General features: G+C 39.6%; 3 protein-coding genes across 4 annotated transcripts; 1 reads left to right on the top strand and 2 right to left on the bottom strand.

Annotated features, from left to right (window-relative positions):
* Nucleotides 1–217: 217 nt before the first annotated feature.
* On the bottom strand, nt 218–5,103 carry LOC103422012 (carbamoyl phosphate synthase arginine-specific large chain, chloroplastic; the record flags this gene model as incomplete). The annotated part of the gene is given in 6 exon segments (XM_008360054.4): nt 218–1,205; nt 1,208–2,204; nt 2,844–3,536; nt 3,870–4,675; nt 4,678–4,773; nt 4,776–5,103. Coding segments are annotated over 6 exon segments (3,471 nt in total), but the record flags the coding sequence as incomplete, so codon positions are not given.
* A 7,936-nt stretch (nt 5,104–13,039) lies between these two features.
* On the top strand, nt 13,040–17,448 carry LOC103421981 (uncharacterized). Of its 2 annotated transcripts, XM_070818940.1 has the most exons (10): nt 13,040–13,277; nt 13,477–13,607; nt 13,987–14,170; nt 14,292–14,440; nt 14,717–14,926; nt 15,014–15,085; nt 15,200–15,367; nt 15,560–15,655; nt 16,077–16,190; nt 17,055–17,448. In XM_070818940.1, exons 5-10 carry the CDS (start codon nt 14,900–14,902, stop codon nt 17,166–17,168), a joined length of 591 nt encoding a protein of 196 aa, XP_070675041.1. In that variant the 5' UTR covers nt 13,040–13,277; nt 13,477–13,607; nt 13,987–14,170; nt 14,292–14,440; nt 14,717–14,899; the 3' UTR covers nt 17,169–17,448. The 2 variants fall into 2 exon arrangements, with proteins under 2 accessions (XP_070675041.1, XP_070675040.1); XM_070818939.1 differs by lacking the exon at nt 13,040–13,277 and having other exon boundaries at nt 13,477–14,170.
* Nucleotides 17,449–17,980: 532 nt separating this feature from the next.
* On the bottom strand, nt 17,981–19,556 carry LOC103422653 (uncharacterized). Its single transcript, XM_008360714.3, has one exon. It carries the CDS (start codon nt 19,511–19,513, stop codon nt 17,981–17,983), a length of 1,533 nt encoding a protein of 510 aa, XP_008358936.3. The 5' UTR covers nt 19,514–19,556.

The following is a 19,556-nucleotide window of genomic DNA, read 5'->3' as shown; positions in this document are numbered from 1 at the left end:
GTTAATGTGCCACGCAAAGAGCATAAAATGTTAGACCAGAAGTGATGTGGTAGTCAATAGGGGGCCAGTGTAATGGTAAATCTATCCTCTCCTAAGAGCCTGTCTTGGGTGTGAGCCCATGCAAAAACACCACTATGATATGTCCAAAAACTGAATTCCTGAAAACTGTGGCTGTTAACTACCATTTCTAGATATAATAAAGCTACAAAAACAAGTGTAAGTTCGAATGGTTTCTGTATTATATCTGAAGCATGTTGTAGGTATGGTACATCAGAATATTCACTTTCTCAATAATGTAGAAGTTTTCTGATGATCAAGCTGCGTATAAAGCAGTTTGACAAAGTACGTCATAGTGAAATAACATACAGCACAGAATAGCTATCGTACAAACAGACCATGATTGTACCACCATCGAACTAATCTATGATACACACACCAATGCCTTAAAATCCTACATTATAGCTAATCCAAAATTTGCAATTACAGCTTCCACAAAAGGGGAGGGAAAAAAAATTGGATTTGGCCAAATTTTGGTAAAAAATAATAACTCAACGGCAACCTGTTCATAACAACATTACCAGATACGTATATTAGAAACAAAACGAAAAAAGAGGAAGTGGAAGCCCAACTGCTTACCAGACAATCTAGGTCAGCTCAGAGGGATGAAGTGACTGTCTGCAACAATTTATCACTCCCAGCTTTGTTCTCATCCTCAAAGAAGTCATGCAGTGCAATCATCTTAATAGTGCTAGACTTTAGGCTCTTTATTGCTTCTGCAGTTGCCAAAGCTCCGGCAATAGTTGTTATTACTGGAATCTTGTAAGCAAGGCCCAACCTCCTCAGTTGCCGTCCATCAATCTGATCGAGTGCATCACCCGAACTTGTGATCACCATTAACTGGATTTGCCCATTGGCAACCATATCAGCGGCATAAGGCCGCCCTTCATGAAGTTTCAGCACTCGTTCCACTGGAAGTTTTGCTAACTCAAGAATATGAGCCCTCCCAGAAGTTGAAACAATCTTGAATCCAAGTCCTAAAAAGGCTTTGGCAATCTTTTCAAGATGAGGCTTGGTCAAATCATTTAAGCTGAGGAACACTGTGCCAGCAAGTGGCAGCTTCTGCCCAGCAGAAATCTGCGCCTAGGCGAATGCAATGGGAAACTCGTAATCAATACCCATCACCTCCCCAGTGTTACGCATCTCAGCCCCAGCAACACATCATAGCCTGGGAACTTCTCAAATGGAAGAACAGCTTCCTTTACTGATACATGTGCAGGAATGACCTCTTTTGTGAAATTTAGATCATGCAGGGACTTCCCAGACATGACAAGAGAAGCATATTTTGCCAATGGATGCCCAATCGCCTTTGACACAAAAGGGACAGTACGGGAAGCACGGGGGTTTGCCTCAAGTAAGAAAACGTCTCCAGACAATGTAATTGCATACTGACAGTTCATCAGCCCACATACAATCAGCCTCCTGGCCAATTTTGTAGTCCATGTCCTAATTATATCCAAGCAAGAAGTAGGGATGGTTTGTGTTGGAATCGAGCAAGCAGAGTCTCCAGAATGGACCCCAGCCTGTTCAATGTGCTCCATTATCCCACCAATGACAACATTCCCCTGAGAGTCAGCAAGTGCATCGACATCAATCTCAATGGCATCAGACAGATACTTGTCAATCAACACAGGGCGCTCTGGGTCCACCTCAACAGCATTTTCGAGGTAGGTCGCAAGTTTTTCGTCACTATATACAATCTCCATGGCTCGGCCACCCAATACATACGAAGGCCGAACAACAACTGGGTAACCAATGTCATTCGCAATGGCAACAGCATCAGCTTCACTCTTGGCAATACCTCCTTTTGGTTGTTCAATCTTTAACTCATTAAGGATTGTATTGAACTTCTCCATGTCCTCAGCAGCATCTATGGAAGCTGGTGAAGTACCCCAAATGCGTACATGTCCATTCCCATTTGCACATTTAGGCTTGTTCTCATCTAGATACTGCTGAATAGGTAGTGACAGCTTCAACGGTGTTTGACCTCCAAACTGCACAATGATGCCATCAGGTCTTTCCAAATCAATTATGTTCAGCACGTCTTCAACAGTTAGTGGCTCAAAATATAGACGGTCACTTGTGTCATAATCGGTGGATACTGTTTCAGGATTTGAATTCATCATTATTGTCTCATATCCTGCTTTCTGTAGAAGAGAAAGGAGAAGCAGGCAAATCAATAGAGGATTTGAGCAAATTACATCTCTTAAATGCACAGGCACCATCTTTTCATTAAATTATACCAAAAAAGGTAAAAATTGCAGAGGCCAAGTATAAGTAATGGCATCCAATGTATTACTATGTTTGCATGTATGTGCATTAATGACACAAGAGGGATTCCTTCTTCCTGTAAGCTCATTGATAAAACATACACACCAAATTCAATAAATCCATAGATCTATTTTAGATATGCAAGTAACAGAACTACCTTTCAAGAACGAGCTACTACAAATGCATCAAATGATATTGCAACTCTAAATTTCTTATCAACTGCCACTGAAATTGAAGTGTATCACACTCACCGACCCCAAGTCTAAATCCCATAGGCATCTTACTAGAGTAATCTAATTGTAGTATTGAGGAGAAAAAGGTTTGATTGCCCAACTTGTAACTGCCTAGTTAAAAAATTCATGAGTAGGACCTATTATTATTAAGCAAATATATCTAAAATCAATTGCATTCAGCTAAAGCAGCCTAGTAACTAAAAGTTAAGATATCTACGTTTTGCTTAGAAACTTAGGTTCAGGAACGTAGGCAAGTGGGCAGTTAACATATCAAAGACAAACCTGAAGTGCAAAGGACGTGTGGCAACAACAGTAGTCAAACTCGATCCCTTGGCCAATTCGATTTGGTCCTCCACCTAAAATCAAAACCTTCTTACTTTGGGTGGGAGCTGATTCACACTCATAGTCATAGGAAGAGTACATGTACGGAGTATTGGCCTCAAACTCTGCAGCACAAGTATCCACCCGCTTATATGCTGGAGCAATACTTAACGATAATCTCTTCAACCTGACATCTTTTTCAGAGGATTTAGTGGCAAAAGCTATCTGTTTGTCACTGAAACCTCTTTTTTTAACTTCGTAGAAGTCATCCTTTGTTAAATCAGATAAGTTTCTAGCCAGGAGGTATTGCTCCACATCTACCAGCTCCTTAAGCTGTGTGAGGAACCATTTGTCAATGAAACTCAAGTCATGAATATCATCGACCTTCATACCCCTCTTCATTGCAGCATATACGGCATGGATGCGGTCTGGGTTAGGGACTCGGAGGCTATACTTCAATTGTTCCCAATCTCAGTCAAGCTCCTTAATTTTAGCACAGCCCTATCCAGAGAAACCACATTCCAAAGATCGAACTGCTTTCTGAACTGACTCTTGAAATGTGCGACCCAGTGCCATTGACTCACCAACAGATTTCATTTGTGTAGTCATTATTGGTAGTGAACCTGGAAATTTTTCAAATGCAAACCTGGGAATCTGCACAACTCAATACAACGAGAACAAATAAGAAATGACATACAAACCCGGTCTAAAAGAGCATGGGATAACAGAAACAGATTGCTATCGATGAAATGAACAACGACAATAATTGATGACCTTCCTCCATGCATAAGTAATCGTGATTTAGCAAATTATCCAGGAAGCTGATGGACAATGATTATCTAACATTATAAAAAAAAGCTAAAGCCCCGTCTAAAGGTCTAACCATCTCATCATTGCTAACATGTGATTAAACAAGTATAAAGCACAACGCGTTTATCAGAGTGTTTAATTAGTTTGCTATGTAAAGGGTAATGTAGAAGCACTTGCCTTGGTCACTACATAATCTATGGAAGGCTCAAAGCTAGCTGGAGTTTTCTTTGTAATGTCATTAGGTATCTGATCCAAGGAATACCCAACCGACAACTTGGCAGCCATTTTCGCAATGGGAAAACCAGTAGCTTTGGACGCCAAAGCCGAGGACCGAGACACCCTTGGGTTCATCTCAATCACCATAACCTCACCATCGACAGGATTAACCGCAAACTGCACATTGGAACCACCACATTCCACTCAAATCTCCCTTATGATAGCAATGGAATAGTCCCTCAACCGCTGATACTCCTTATCCGTCAATGTCTGAGCCGGGGCCACAGTGATCGAATCCCCTGTATGAACCCCCATTGGGTCAATATTCTCAATGGAACATATAATCACTACATTGTCAGCCAAGTCCTTCATCACCTCAAGCTCATACTCCTTCCATCCCAACAACGACTTCTCAACCAAAACCTGAGACGTCACACTAGCCGCAATCCCCGCCTTACAAATGTCCTCAAATTCTTCTCTGTTATAAACAATGCCACCTCCGGTTCCTCCCAAAGTAAACGTCGGCTTGACAATCAATGGAAACTCCCCAATCTCATTCGCAATTTTGATACATTCCTCCAAAGTAGTCGCAATCCCAGATGGCGGCGTCTTGACACCTATGTTCTTCATGGCCTGCTTGAACAAGTCCCTGTCCTCTGTTTTCTTGATGGCATCCAGCTTCGCTCCGATCAATTCGACCCTGTATTTGGCCAAAGTCCCGCTTTCAGCCAGTACCACGGCTAAATTCAGCGCCGTCTGGCCTCCATTGTCGGCAACAGAGCGTCAGGCCGCTCCTTCTCGAGCACTTGCTCAACCAGCTCGGGAGTTATGGGCGTAATGTAAGTCTTGTCGGCCAAGTCCGGTCGGTCATGATCGTGGCCGGGTTGGAATTGATCAAAATGACCTCGTATCCGTCCTCCTTCAGCGCCTTGCACGCCTGAGTCCCCAAGTAATCGAACTCGCAAGCTTGCCTAATCACAATCTGCCCGGCTCCGAGAATCATGATCTTCTTAATGTCCGTCCTCTTCCCCAGCTTTGGCGACGCCCATTCCTTCACCGCAGCAGCTTCGCCATTACCCGAGTCGCACCGGACCAAGTTGACTCGGTGACTCGTACGGTTGGGGAAAATGGCGAACTGCGGCGTAAATGATCGGAGGCGGAGAGCGGGTAAGGATGAGCTTCGCGCTCCGAGTTTTTTTTAGGAAAGGACGAAGCGGAAGCTGTTTGGTTTCGACAAATAGGGCTTGGAGTTGCCGAAAATTGAGAGCTTCGGGGAGATAGCCTCGCTGTGGCTCAGGCAACGGTCCATTTCTGTTGCCTGAAATGGACACTGTCACGGAGGAGGCTCAGAGGTTAGAGAGAGACAGAGGAGAGAGGAGAAAGATGGAGATTTGGGGATTAGGGTTTATGGAGGTTTAGATGATATCCAGTTTTATGCTGTTAGAAGTGTCTTTCAGTGAGTGAGTGGGGTTTTGGGAGTGTTTGTTTGTTTTTTGCTGGTGGGGAAAGGAAATGATCTCCGCCGGATTATCTTTGTAGGGATTCGGGAATCAAACAATCATAATCGTTCATCGTATATCGTGTAGTCAGTTTTTATTAATTATTTATATTTAATTTTAAATTTTAAATTTTAAATAATTTTTAACCACACGATATACGATGAATGTGATTATTTGATTATGATGATCCCCACAAATCCTTTTCCGTGGCAAAAGGCAATGCAACAGTACAATGTGGCTGTAAGATCCCACATCACCCAGGGGAGCAATCCTTATATGTATATTCTCATCCCTACCTAGCACGAGGCCTTTTGGGAGCTCACTGGCCTCGGGTTCCATCGGAACTCCGAAGTTAAGTGAGTAGCGCACGAGAGCACTTCCATGATGGGTGATCCACTAGGAAGTTCTCGTGTGAGTTCCCAGAAACAAAACCGTGACGGCGTAGTCAGGGCCCAAAGCGGACAATATCGTGTTACGGTGGTGGAGCGGGCTCGGGATGTGGTGGACCCTGGGTCGGGATGTGACAATTGGAGCCTAACCCTGACCGTGGTGTGCCGAAGAGGTCGTCGGGCCCTTAAGGGTGGTGGATTGTAAGAGCCCACATCACCCAGGGGAGCAATCCTTATATGTATATTCTCATCCCTACCTAGCACGAGGCTTTTTGGGAGCTCACTGGCTTCGGGTTCCATCGGAACTCCGAAGTTAAGTGAGTAGCATACAAGAGCACTCCCATGATGGGCGACCCACTGGGAAGTTCTTGTGTGAGTTCCCAGAAACAAAACCGTGAGGGCGTAATTAGGGCCCAAAACGGACAATATCGTGCTATGGTGATGGAGTGGGTCCGGGATATGGTGGACCCCGGACCGGGATGTGACAGTGGCGAAGCCGTACTACGCAACTAAAGATTTTAGGGGGCGTTTGCTTGCCCTCCTTAACTCTCATTAACTAGACTGGACTAAAGGTTAGTTCAGTCCCGTGTTTGGTACTTGCTGGGACTCACTTTAATGAGACTAAAGGGGATTTGCTCCGACTATCTCCCTCGCTAGGAGGTCTTAGCGAGAGCACCCCGTGACCATGGGACTGTTAAGCATTTCGTGACACGCCCCGACCCTGATATTCCCCGAATACCAGGATAGACACGTGCTGACCGACACCCGAGGGTGATGAAAGCCATTAATTGATACAAAAGCTAAGAATAAGAAATAAATAAGGGTTAGAAATTTGAAATACAATGAACTAACAATTTGGGAACGCGTTCAGAGCATACAACTAAACCTAATCACTAAAAAGAATTTAGATAAAATTTAATGAATAAAGAAGTGGGTCCTACATCGAGAGGATCCGAAGATGCTGTTGCGGAAGTGCCTTCACGCCGGGATTAGGTGCCTTGATTCTAAGTCCTGAATGGGGGCGCAAAACAAAGGTGAGTGGACCAAGTTCGTATATATATAATAATAATAAAACGGTTATCAAGATACTAACCCCCACAGTTTATATAATGAAAACTACTAGCATAATAAGTGATGGATTTAATAAAAATCCTAGCATGCCAAATATCTCAAAAATCAAATCGCGGAAATCAAAACAATAAACGCATCATAAATCGTCTCGTAAATGCGGTGTGCTGCTAGAAAGATCACTGAATATATATAACTCCCGGCCCAATGCCTGCACCTCAGTCTCTGTGCTCGTAGCCAGAGATAACTCTCTCCCGGCCCAATGCCTGTCTCCGTGTCCCTCAGCCTTTCGCTAGGGATTATTTCTCCCGGCCTACATGCCAACACCAGATCCTCGCCCCAGGCGGCATAGTGTCTACTAGGTACGCACAAATATTTACGGCCTCTCATAATTAACCACTTCATAGTATAAAGTCATCCATCGTCTATACTATAAAGAGGGGTTTCTAAAACATGTTCTAGCATCCTATCGTCATCCATCGGATAGTCTACCAGTTCATGGTTTTTATAGAAAATACGATATATTAAAATATAGCTCAATATAGACTAACAATTTATTTCCTCACCAAAACACGAGACGAAAATCAATATATTAAATCAACAAGCTTCACATAAATCAAATCATAAATCCGTAGGCATGCTAATCATTTATGCAATTAAATTATCAAATCATGTAATTTTAGAAGGGGTCCACTCACAGTACTTAGTTGCCAAAAGCTGCGCCACTAGCGAAGACAGAAACGTCACAATAATTGCCCCTAAGCACATTAAAGAGTCCAATAAATAAAAATATAAAATAGCAATTGAATTTGGGAAAACGGACATTGGAACCAGATTCAGAACGTCGAATTACCCTAAGAAGGGTCCCGGACGAAAACCCGAAAAGTCAACCCTAAAGTCAACGTTGACCGGAGGTTAACGGTCAATTTAGGTCTAACGGGTTTTAGGCTTGAAATCCAGATTAGGGTTTAGGTTAAATAGGATTAGGATTTATTGGGTTTTAGAAACCTAGGGTTTTTGGGTTAAAAGGGTTTTAGGGTGAAAAGGCTTTAGGGTGAAGAAATGGGGTTTGGGCTTAATCCCAAACACACACACACACACACCACAAACACACACACACACACACACACACACGGGCTGCACACACACACAAGGCACAAGGCCTTAAGGCCTCACAAAAACAAACAGGGCTTTAAGCCCTTTGAATTAAACCGGCCCAAGGCCAAAATATATATAAGGCCTGAGGCCTTTTGGGTTTTTTAAAAACAAATAAACAAAAAAAAAAGGATGCGGGCTGGGGTTTTGGGCTGAGATATAACGGGCTTAAGGCCTGTGGGGTTTTCTAAACGGCCTGAGAGGCTTGGTTTTGCCGAAGAAGAAGGCCGGAAATTCGGCCGAAAAACCACCCAACTTTAAACGGCTATAACTTTGTCACTACTCAACGAACTCAAGCGAGACAAAAACAAAAGTTGTAGCCCTCGAAGAGACGAAGAGAATAGTACCTCACACGACATCTAACTCGCCATGGTTTGGCCGGTAAAATTCAAATGAGTATAACTTCTTCAATACTCAACAAAATTGAGTGAAACAAAAAGGAAAGTTGTAGTACTACCTTGCACGCCGGCCAACTCGCCGTGGTTTGGCCGGAAATGGCCTCGAAAGTCGCCGGAGGCTCCTGGAAACTCCGTCATCCTTTCTACAACGGGAGAGAGAAAACTATAGAGGTTTTGATGGTGATGTCCTCAGCAGATGGCGTGGCTGAGGGTGTTTTTCGGGGAAAAGGGGTTGCAGCAAGGGAGAGAGATGAGGTCCGAGAGAGACACGGGAGAGAGAGTTGCGGGAGAGGTGAGGGAAAAGAGAGAACTGAGAGAAGAGAGACCGGAAAACATAAAAATAAAACAAGGTGGGCCCCACGGGCTCACCAATTAAGAATTAAAACTATTTTTAAATAAAAATTGGGGTTTGGGTGTTTCACTTCGTCTGGTCTGTCCTCATCTTCTCTCATCCACTTTCTGCTCTCTGTTTTCTTGAGCACCGACAGCCACCATCACACCACCACTCCCAACTTCAGCGAGATACATTGTTAGCCCAACACCACTCTCTCGAGATCCAAAGAAAGCAAGCATCATTTGGCAATTTTTGGTAGAATTGCAGGGGAAGAAGAAACGAAATGAAAAGGCTTGAATTTGTTACAGGCCATTGATGGACAAGTTTTTTTTTTTGGGAAATCGATGATCAGGGATTTTTTTTTGGAGAAATCTGGAGATCATGCAGCTTATGGAACTCTCTAGATAGATTAAAACTCACACAACCAAGAGGGGAAATAATTCATACCTGAGATAGAGTTTGAGGGAGCTCAAGCTCTCTGCGTTAATGGCAGAGCACCCGATGGTGCATCGATGATACGTACAACGCCGTAGGTGGATTCCCCATGTCCCAAGGGTTCGAGGTTCAGATTTTTTAGGGTTGATTTGGTCAACATCAAGAGAAATGGTGGGGGTTCCTTCTCGGAGCTTAGAGAGAGAAAGGTTGCAGATTATTGTTGAGGAGAGAGAGAGATAGAAGTGCAGAGAAAGAAAAAGAGAAGGAAATAGGGTCATGGGGTGAGGGACAGAAAGAGAGAAAATGGAGGTGAGTTAGGGTGAGTCAATGAAAATATCTAAATAAAAAAGTAATAAAATAATTAAAAAGTAGTAAAAAAAATATTTAGATTCTAAAAATAATTTAGTCTGTGACTTAGTCCGATATTGCACCAAACGCTTCACTATTCTTGTCCTACTTAGTCCATGCCAAGACAGTTCAGCTTAGTCCTTTAAGCTAGTCAAGTCCGAGATAGTCCGGTGCAACAAACGCACCCTTAGGGTTTTTGTTTTGTCAAATCATACTAGAATATGGGCACACACAAAGTGTGTGAGAAAATTTTTTATTTTTGTTTTTGAAATAGAAGGAAAGAGGAAAAGAGTGATAGAGAATGTGGGAGGAAGAATTTTAATTTTAATTTTAATTTTTTAGTTAGAGATATGTTAGGATTACAGGTAAGTGAGATTTTGAAAAAAAACAGCAAAATTTGGTTATGTGAAATTACATTTCAGCCTCATATTTCATATTCATGTTCTGTTTTAATTAAAAGGTTAAACTGGTAATTTCATAAGATTTTGGTTAACAATGAGTGTTTTATTAATTAGTAGAGATTAAATGTTTTGTTTTGATTTTTAACTTTGATTGGATTTGGGCTTTCAACGACTCAGCCCATAATCAAATGCTAGGGACTAACATATGGACAACCTTTTTATTACGATTGTGACTAAATCATTATTAATTCACGTGTTACAATATAAAATTGACAAACCTTTTATTTTTTATTTTTGTCAAAAAATTAATGAATCATTTGGAGATAGCTAATACTTTATGAACATAGACAATAACTTTAGGGGTGTGCTATCCATGCACCCTATTTTACTTCTTACACACATCTTATTAATTTCTATTCGTTGATTTTCTTCAATTCATCTGATCCAACGGCCGAAAACTAGAAGGGTATGTGAAAAGTAAAATAGGGTGTGTGAATATCACACCCCTAACTTTAACAAGTAGATACTCCTACAATTGTATCCTAACAAAGAGTTGCTTATGTACAATTTGGAATTGGATATCCAAGTTCATACCCAAAATTGAAAGTTTTTATTTTCCATAACATCTATTATTCATAAAGAAAGACAAACACATCATACTTATGTGATGATGTGATGTGAAAGAGAGACACAAATGGTAAAGTGCATTTTAATCACGTGATAAACATGATGAGAGAAAAAGATACAACAAGAGATACAACCGTTACAAAACAAATTCTCCCCTCAAGAGTGACATGCCCCATGATAGACAAATGGCACACATAAACATGTCATCATTCAAATTTCAAACGGTAAATCCTAAACTACAAGCAACTCTACAATAATTAAAAAATGCAGTAAATTTATTAACCGTGATTTAACTTTTACAATATTGTGGTCATTCATGAGAGAAAAACCTATCTATCTATTATTGTGTACAATATACCCATCTTCTTGTGTCTTTGACCACATGACTAGTCACATAATGACCATGTGACGAGAGAGATTGAGAGATAGCAACATATTAACATGGGAGTTCCTCTCCATCCATGGATCATTTAAAGCACAAATTTTAAAATCTTCCAACATGCAAAATTTTCAACATAGGAGAAACAATAGAAAAACAGTGAATATCTTTGTGGTTTTGTTTAACTTCAATTTTTGTGAAACATTTAGACGTTCTATTATTTCATATCGTGTTACCATTATATCAAGTTAGCCTTAAACAATCCTAAACTTGGTTGATGTGAAACTGGCATTTTTCTCAAAACTTGACATTTTCTCTCTTTTGACTTTAATTCCATGAGATCCAAGTAAATTAAAGCATACAAGGGATATAAACAATGGACAAGGATTGTCTGCCCTCCACTTTCGGTGCCCTCCCCGTGCCCTCCTGTTTGTGTGGTCACGGTTAAGCTACGTCAACATTTTATATTACTATTTATTTTTGTCTTATTATATCTATAAAAAAACAATATAAAATGTTGACGTGGCTTAACCGTGACCACACAAAACAAGAGGGCACAGAGAGGGCACCGAAAGTGGAGGGTAGACAATCCTTGTCCATAAACAATGGTAGAAAAGTCAGGCAGTTGCAAGTTCATTGGGAAAAATGAGATTTTCATTAAAGCATACCAGGGATATAAACAAAAAACTTTCAAAGTTTAAGCATCCTTCATTCTTTCTTTTGTTTGTATAACCGTCAAATTAACTTTCATTTCTATTACTTATATGAATCAAGCACCTTGAGTTTAATTTTTATAACACTATTTTTCTAATGATGTGAGTTTGATAGATATTAGTTCTACGGTGTGTGGTAGCAAAGGTCCTTGAATTGTACTCCACGTTTAGTTTTCGTTCTTAAACTCTCATATTAGTTTCTCACATCTTCCAACTTAACTTTGCATTACATGACTGGTACATACGTCAAATATGTCTTCTTTTTTGTCAAAGTAAAGGGCACAATGGTCTTTTCATACTAAAAATATAATTTTATTTTTGTTAAAAAAAGAGCTTGGCTCCTCAAAGTTAAGGAGGAGTTAGTCCTCAAAATACTTCATGGCCCGTCCACAGATTTTGGTGCTTATGATCAGAACAATTTATATTATAAATATAAATGTAAAGATTACTTCTGCAAAAAATCAATTTTATAAAATCGTTTAACCAAAGAAAAAAAAAATCAAACTTTGAGGCCAAATTGAACAAACAAACCCGCAAACAATGATTTGGTTAGGATCTATTTCGCCCATAGTTTTAGTGAAAATTGAACAAGATTGTTCCGTTATATCATTAGATTGACTGCGATTTGATTGGGAAATCGACTTAAACCAGAACGAGCCCTCCTCTAGGACTCATATTGATCTCATCACTTAACAAAGTAGATAATCAAGGATAAAACTCCTTAAATCTAAGGAAATCTTTCCCCTTATTGGAGGATGACCATTTGTTGAGGCCAAATTGCAATCTAAGACAAATTAGCAAATAGCAATGACAGATTTAGGTGGAGCACAATGAAGCATAACAAATATTTCCCCTTAATAATGCATTATGCATGTGACAACACTGCCGGATAATTAGGGATTTAATATAAACAACAAAATTAAAGCAAATCCTTCTTGTGGTTGCCGTTCCTCTAATCTTTCATCTCTCTCTAATTTCCTTCAAGAAAAGAAAATCCCAAAAAATATAAAGTGGGAAATACAGCCGGTTTGAACGATGCAATGTGGTGTCAATGTCAATCAAACAAAAATAAAAGAAAATAAAAAATATACTATTTCTAATTTATTACGGAGGAAACGACGTCGTCTTAGCTGCAAAACGCGTGTCTAGGAAACCCAAAAAAGTGTTAACCCAAAATAAAATAAAATAAAATAAAATAAAAAACCCCAAAAAAGTCAAAAGTCAGAAGGGAGTCGCATCTACTCTTCCAACGTTCGTTGGCTCCGTCTCCTGGCTCGACTCATGCTAAAATGCGCTGGGAGTTGAGCTGGTGACGACGTGGCGTGACGTGCCTTTTTATTACAACGCCAACGGTATAAAGAAACGAAGAAACATCTAATTTCCCTGCACTTGGCAAGAACAGAAAGATATTTTCTTCAATCCTGCTTGCTCAAATAATCCTCTGACGTCACGTCTGGGTTGAATTCTGGTTGTGCTTCTGCTTCTGCGTCTGCTTTTTGGGTTCAAAATCTGCTTCTGCTTTCTGGGTTCTGTCTGTTTTGTGCCACATTTGAAGCTGGGGATCACAGTTTTGGTCGAATTTTGAAGATTGAAGTCGGTGGAAATGGTTCTGATGAAGGAATTGTATCCTTTATATTTTTCCTTAATTGTGTTTTCTGGATTGTTTATTTGTTACCCTTTTATCTGGTTGCTGAGAAAATGCTGTTTGAACTTGATTTATGTTGTTTTACAGATTTTTACTTGAGGTGGTAGGTATTGGATTAACACAAACTTGAGCAAATTATGGTTTTTAATTTTGTTTTCTGTCACAAATTATGGTTAGTTTGGTAAATGAATGTACACGTCTGCACCCTGCATTTCTGGATTTTATTTTTATTTTTGTGGGTTTGAAGGATTCAGCATTTCCTTTTCTTTGCTTGCTGAGGAGAATGAAGAACAATGAACAACAGTAAGGTAAAGTTTCAATCTTTTCTGTTAATCCTGGGGTTTATGTTCTTTATTTGGGATTCAAATCTCAAAATTTTCTGTTCTTCTTTTTCGTTATATATTTGGCTAATAAAAACTGAACGCTAATTCAAAGCTTCTATTTTTTTCTAAATATATAGTCTTACACATATATAGTGTATATGTATCTGTGCTTGTATATATGTAGTGATTTTCTCTTATTTAATAGTCTGCATATTGTATGACTATATAGTGATTTTCTCTTACTTAATAGTCTGCATATTATATGACCATATGGAATCATGTCTTTATATATAAGCAGTGATTCAGTCTGGACACGAAATAGTTTGCGAAGAGATTCATGAGAGTTTTGTACTAAATTATTCAGCAAGAAGCACATTGTAGCATTTGAGAAACATTGGTAAAGGCTATGCCGCTATGGAGAGTTTTCTCTTACAGCTCTTGCTATACAAAAACTAAGTCACCTTTCCATTGAGGTTTCCTTAACTCTTGTCTTCTTCAATTGGGGACTTGCATGAAGTCGGATTGTCATGCCCATGTCGTTGGAAGAGGTAAATGCAGTTAACGAGCTTATGATTCTGTATTCTACTAAAATTCTCAGGCATTAGTTTTGTTTAGTTTTCACTTGTAAAAGAACTATGGAGTGATTGTTAACCAAACTTTGAACTGCAGTATCGAGTAGCCCAGACATATATGGTCATGAAGATGCAGGAACAGAACACAGACAGTACCGAAGGGGTGGAAATAGTAGAGAGTAAATCCTTTGAAGATGATTTATTTGGAAAGGGTCACTACAGTTCTAAAATTTATCGTCTACAAAGGTAAAACCAGTTCAGATTTGTCAGTTTAAGTTGCTATCGCTAAATTGTTTATTTAATGATGTTGAAGTTTGTTTCCTCAGTTAAAAAAATTACTTGGTACATTATTTGGTTATGATTTTACCACAGCATTGATACCACCTATGTTCCTACGTATATGGTGGCCGTACTGTTTGTTTACTCTCTTTTCCATGAAGTGGATCATCTGTTTATACGTTTCATTGAGATATGTATTTTATGAATTCCAAGGTTACTTATTCATTCATTTTGTTATTCCAGCAAAGCTCCTGGTTGGCTTGCCACTTTTGCGCCAGCAGATGCTCTCATCATGCAAGAGGAAGCCTGGAATGCACACCCAAGATGCAAGACAGGTTTTCCATTCTTTCTTTAATTCAATTTTCATGTATCTTATTTTTAAACACACTTCAAACTTATTCTGACTTGGGTTTTGGTTGACTTCAAATGGATGGCCAATGGACAGTAATCAAGGTAATATTTTTTTGTCCATCTCTGAAAACAATTGATACTTCATGTATTCTTGAACTTTTTTGAAATTAATGTTTTGGAATTTTGCAGTGCCCATACTTCACCAAGTTTCAGCTGACCGTCGAAACAGTTAACAGAGCTGACAATGGCCATTCGGATAATGTAAGTTTCTAGAAAAGTTTTCTGTTCTTTTATTTTGTGGCTCTGTTTGCAGCCAAAATTTGGTGATTTACTGTCTTTATCGTCCTCTTTGAACCCTTGTTAACTACAACCTAGGTTCATGGTCTAAGCAAAGCACAACTAGCAACCAGGGATGTGGAAACTGTTGATATTGCTTCATCTGCAAGGGATTACTGGAGTCACATAGTTGGCACTAACAACACCGACTTTTCCCAATTTACATCAACGAAAACTGGACGTGGTCCACTTTTAGAGGGCTGGCAGGTTGGAATAATCCCTACCATTAGTTTAATCTTGTATTAATTTATGAATTGTCTATTACTGACTGTGCTTAGTAATGCTTTTTACATGGATATTATGTCTTGCAAAATCGTACTCTCTGATTTGTATTTGACTTGGATTGGATTGTCTTCTAGGTCTAACGGCTAATCTGTTAATTATTTTTTAAAATTTCAGGACACGTCGGATCCAGTTATGACAGCCTACAAACTGGTCACCATTGATGCACCATATTGGGGTTTCGGCAATAAACTTGAACGAGCTTTGCTATTGGTAGTCTCTCTTAGATTTGATTATCAGTTATTATTTTTGTTATACGTTACACATCTTTGGGTTATGACAACCATCTTCCATAATACAATAGCTACACAAATGGCAGCATCACCCAACTAACCATTAAGTTATATTTATAAATAGTTGATTTCTTTTCATAGTTCAGGTTTGTTTTGCAGCAGAATGAGGCAATGTTTACTACAGTTGGAAATAAAAATAATGATATGGAGGAAACAAAGAGATTTTCTTTCTTATTTTCTAAGGAAGATGCTAAGTGGAGTGAAACGTTAATTTTATATTGGTTTTCGATTTTACCATGTGTGTGATTATCTTCAGAACATCTATACATATTATAAGATCTTGGAGTTCACCTTTTATTATACTTTTAACAGTGTCATTGTAATTGGGATACTTTTTATAGGGTGAAAGGGCTCTTTTCCTAGAAAGCCATCGGAATTGCTTTTCTTGGATTGATGAATGGTCTGGAATGACAGTTGAACAGATACGTGAACGTGAACGACATAGAAACTCGGAGGTATGAAGGTTCTTGTAATGCATATCTTTTAACATTCATTAACTATCCAAAGAAAAAAAAATGAAATCTGCATCAACATTAAATTGTATAGCTTTAAATAAAGTTGCATCTAGTCTATATGTGTTGGTGATAGAAAATTACATTTTCATAAGCCAAAGTATATATATATTTCTATTCCCTGCAATTTACTAAAAGTTTCAATCTGGGATTCTGGGGCATCTAGCCAATTTGATTAATGTCAACCTTGTAATTTCCAGTTGATCACCAAAATTGGAACTTACATGGAATTGATGACACAACGTCTATTCCTTATAGTTTCACAACGTGATCGATGTCAATCCTTCTTCTTTTAATCTGTTGTAATTTACTCTAGCCAATTCTATTAATCTAATTAGGGCAAAATTGAGCACTGAATTTTACATCAGACAATCTCAGTTTCACTTGACACTGCATGTTTGACCGAATCTCCCAATCCACACCATGTGAGGGACCAGATTGACACATTAAAATTTAAGATTAAGGTTGTTCAATTAAAATTGAGGGAGCAAATTAGAACTCTCAGCAAACTGGAGAAAGGTAAAGTGTACTTCCGTTTTTTAAATCAATCTTTCATTGTTTCCGGTCATTCAAATTAATTTACCAAAAAAAAAGTCATTAAAATTTGTAGTTAGTGACAATTATCAGCTTTGCTTCGAGTGTGGGTTTTTGTATGACTGTCTGGTTAGTTACTGCGAATTCCCCGTCTTCTATGCTTGGAAAATTGCAGACTTTTGTTCTAATTTGAACTGAACCTTGCAGTACAAGTCAATGTCCCAATTATACATCATCAGTTCTTAATGTACGACTGCTTTTTCCATGCTACAGATCCAGGAACTTGGACGGCCAACTTTGGTGAAGAGCCTAGAAGATATCGACCAGAGATTATTACCTGAAAGCGAAGAAATTTATAGCGGGCAGAGACCTCAACTTTCAACTTAAATCCACTCAGCATGGACTCTGTTGACTTGGAGCAAAATTTTTATGCGTATGCTGCATTCGAACAACAATCACGGGCGCCCATCACAGAACAGTAGGCCTCACCTGTTTCGTATTACACTCTGCCGGGGGTGCTGAAGAAATTGTATTTGGCATGCCAGGGTCGGAGTTGTTTTCCTGCCGATTTGGCAGCATAAACTTGAGAGAATGTATAGCACACTTCATGTAACATACCCAGATAAATTATCAAAGAAAGGAACACCCAGTCACCCAGCTTGGAAAATTTCCGAAAGAATTGTGCATCAAGCATGGTGGAACCGTGGAAGGCACCACATTCATAATTTGGTTGCATTCCAAAATATATGCCACATTTACAAATAACAAGTTTATATACTGAGAATGCTGCAACATACTTGTGAACTTCATTTGGGGGAGGGTAGTGATTTTTGTACCCCTAGTTTCTACTTCTGGGCTCCTCCCTTGTTTATGCACGTTGATTCTCCTTTGATTTAATTAATCATAAGGCTAGAAACAACGGGAAGGAGTGTAGAACGACCTTTGATTTAATTAATCATAAGGCTAGAAACAACGGGAAGGAGTGTAGAACGAGAAAAAGGGAGTGCAAAAATCACTTCCCTCAGGAAAAAAAATGTCTTGAGAAACAAATGACGAACAATAATATCTTGATCCTTTCTTTTCTATGAGAAACAAATCATATAAACCATCACAGTCAAATTCACTTGGAGGAGTTGAAACCTCTCCCGAAATTCATAAAATGCAAGTATCAACAAGCAAGTTAACTAGCTCTTCCCACTTCACTCATCGTTTGATTCGTAAGGAAGTTGATTGAGATCCAAGTCTAGTTTTTCAGGAACAGTAGTGATCTCACCGTCTTCTTCAGCCACCGGTGCTACTTCTGCTGTCTCCGGAGCTTCTTCCACCGGTACTCTATAGTTGTGACATCTCTTGTGGCCTCCCGGAGCCTGACCTGTTGAGAACTTGCAGGGGCAGATGTTGCACACAAACTCTTTGGTCTCGTGCTCCACTGCTTCAGCTTCTTCTGCTCTTTCAAGTACTTGGTTACAGGTAGCGCTAGGGCCATTGTAATTTTCTCTTTCAGCATACTTCGCACCAAATTCCTGAGTTCTTCGTGAAATCTGGTAGTGGGTTTGATCATTTAAAGCCGTGTCTTTGGTGGGTTTTTTACCTGTTTTCGAAACCTCCTTCATCGCCTTTTTCAGCTTCACCTTCCAACTAGTCTGATCAACATTCTCATCGTTGTCGTCGTGACCATCATCATCATCATCCACAGAAGCCTTTTCTTTACCTCCAATGCTTAACTTATTCGGCACAAAATTCACACTCTCAGACCTACTTTTCTCCGAAGTTTTATTGCCTTTGTATCCACCAGGTGACTCTTCTATTGCCTTCTCCAATGCCGATTCACTAACTTGGTGAGCTGCATATTTACTACTAAACCCGGCTGATTCGTCTACATTCATGTCACTCAACGTTGCATCTGATCTTGTGACTCTAAACTCTTGAGGCTTCCTTGAAATTTGCTTGTGGGTTTGACCAAACAAGCTGAAATCTTTTTTGGGTTTTGCACCTCCAAAACTTTTACTTCCCTCCATGGTAATTTTCTTACTATCATCATCAAATTTGATGTTCTTGGATGAAGGGTTACCTTTGTATCCAACTGGTGACTCTTCTATTAGCTTCTTCAGTCCGAATTCACCAACTTTGTCTTCACCATTAGGATCTCTTTGGTAAGCAATCCTGCGTCTTTGTTCAATATTCCTCCAGTTTACTAAAAAAATTGCTGCATCATTGTCTGTATCTATGGTGTGATCAGAAAAACTACTATCACGATAGCCGTCATCATTGTCGTCATGTTCACAATCATCATCGGAGCCAATTTCGTATGAAGAAGATTTACTTTCTTCGGAAAGAGGCTGAACAGCCCCAGGAGGTCTGACACCCTTCCAGTCTCTTTCGCGATGGAGTCTCATGTGTCCGTGCAAGGATTTGATAGATGGGAAATCCTTTTTGCAAACGTAGCACGAGACTTCACTGCTGCTGCCGCCTTTGGAAGAACCGTGTTTCTTCTTCTGCTTAAACAATGCTTTGTTCTTCTTGGGAAGAAGAGACTGATTGAGATGAACCTTTCTGTGACCTCCCAAAGCTTTTCCATTTTGAAATCTCTTCCCACATTGCTCACAAACCCGATCTCCACTTCGATGATGAACATCACTGTCTAGTACTACTTGTTTACCCTTATGATAATCATCGCCACGTAGCGCTACTTGTTCTTCAATCTCTTGTGCATGTACATCATCATCATCCATGATTTCTTGATCTTCTTCTTCATAATCTTCTTTGAGGTCCTTG

This window comes from Malus domestica, chromosome 03 (genome assembly GCF_042453785.1).
Source record: "Malus domestica chromosome 03, GDT2T_hap1".
NCBI lineage: Eukaryota > Viridiplantae > Streptophyta > Magnoliopsida > Rosales > Rosaceae > Malus > Malus domestica.
This window is presented reverse-complemented; position numbering and strand designations above follow the sequence as displayed.

What these genes read in the sequence shown, in the direction of transcription:
- LOC103422653 (XM_008360714.3), bottom strand. Translation starts at nt 19,513, where the DNA reads ATGGATGATGATGATGTACATGCACAAGAGATTGAAGAACAAGTAGCG.
- LOC103421981 (XM_070818940.1), top strand. Translation starts at nt 14,900, where the DNA reads ATGGATGGCCAATGGACAGTAATCAAG. An exon ending in TTGAACGAGCTTTGCTATTG is followed by an intron (nt 15,656 to 16,076) that starts GTAGTCTCTCTT and finishes TACTTTTTATAG; the next exon opens with GGTGAAAGGGCTCTTTTCCT. An exon ending in AACGACATAGAAACTCGGAG is followed by an intron (nt 16,191 to 17,054) that starts GTATGAAGGTTC and finishes TCCATGCTACAG; the next exon opens with ATCCAGGAACTTGGACGGCC.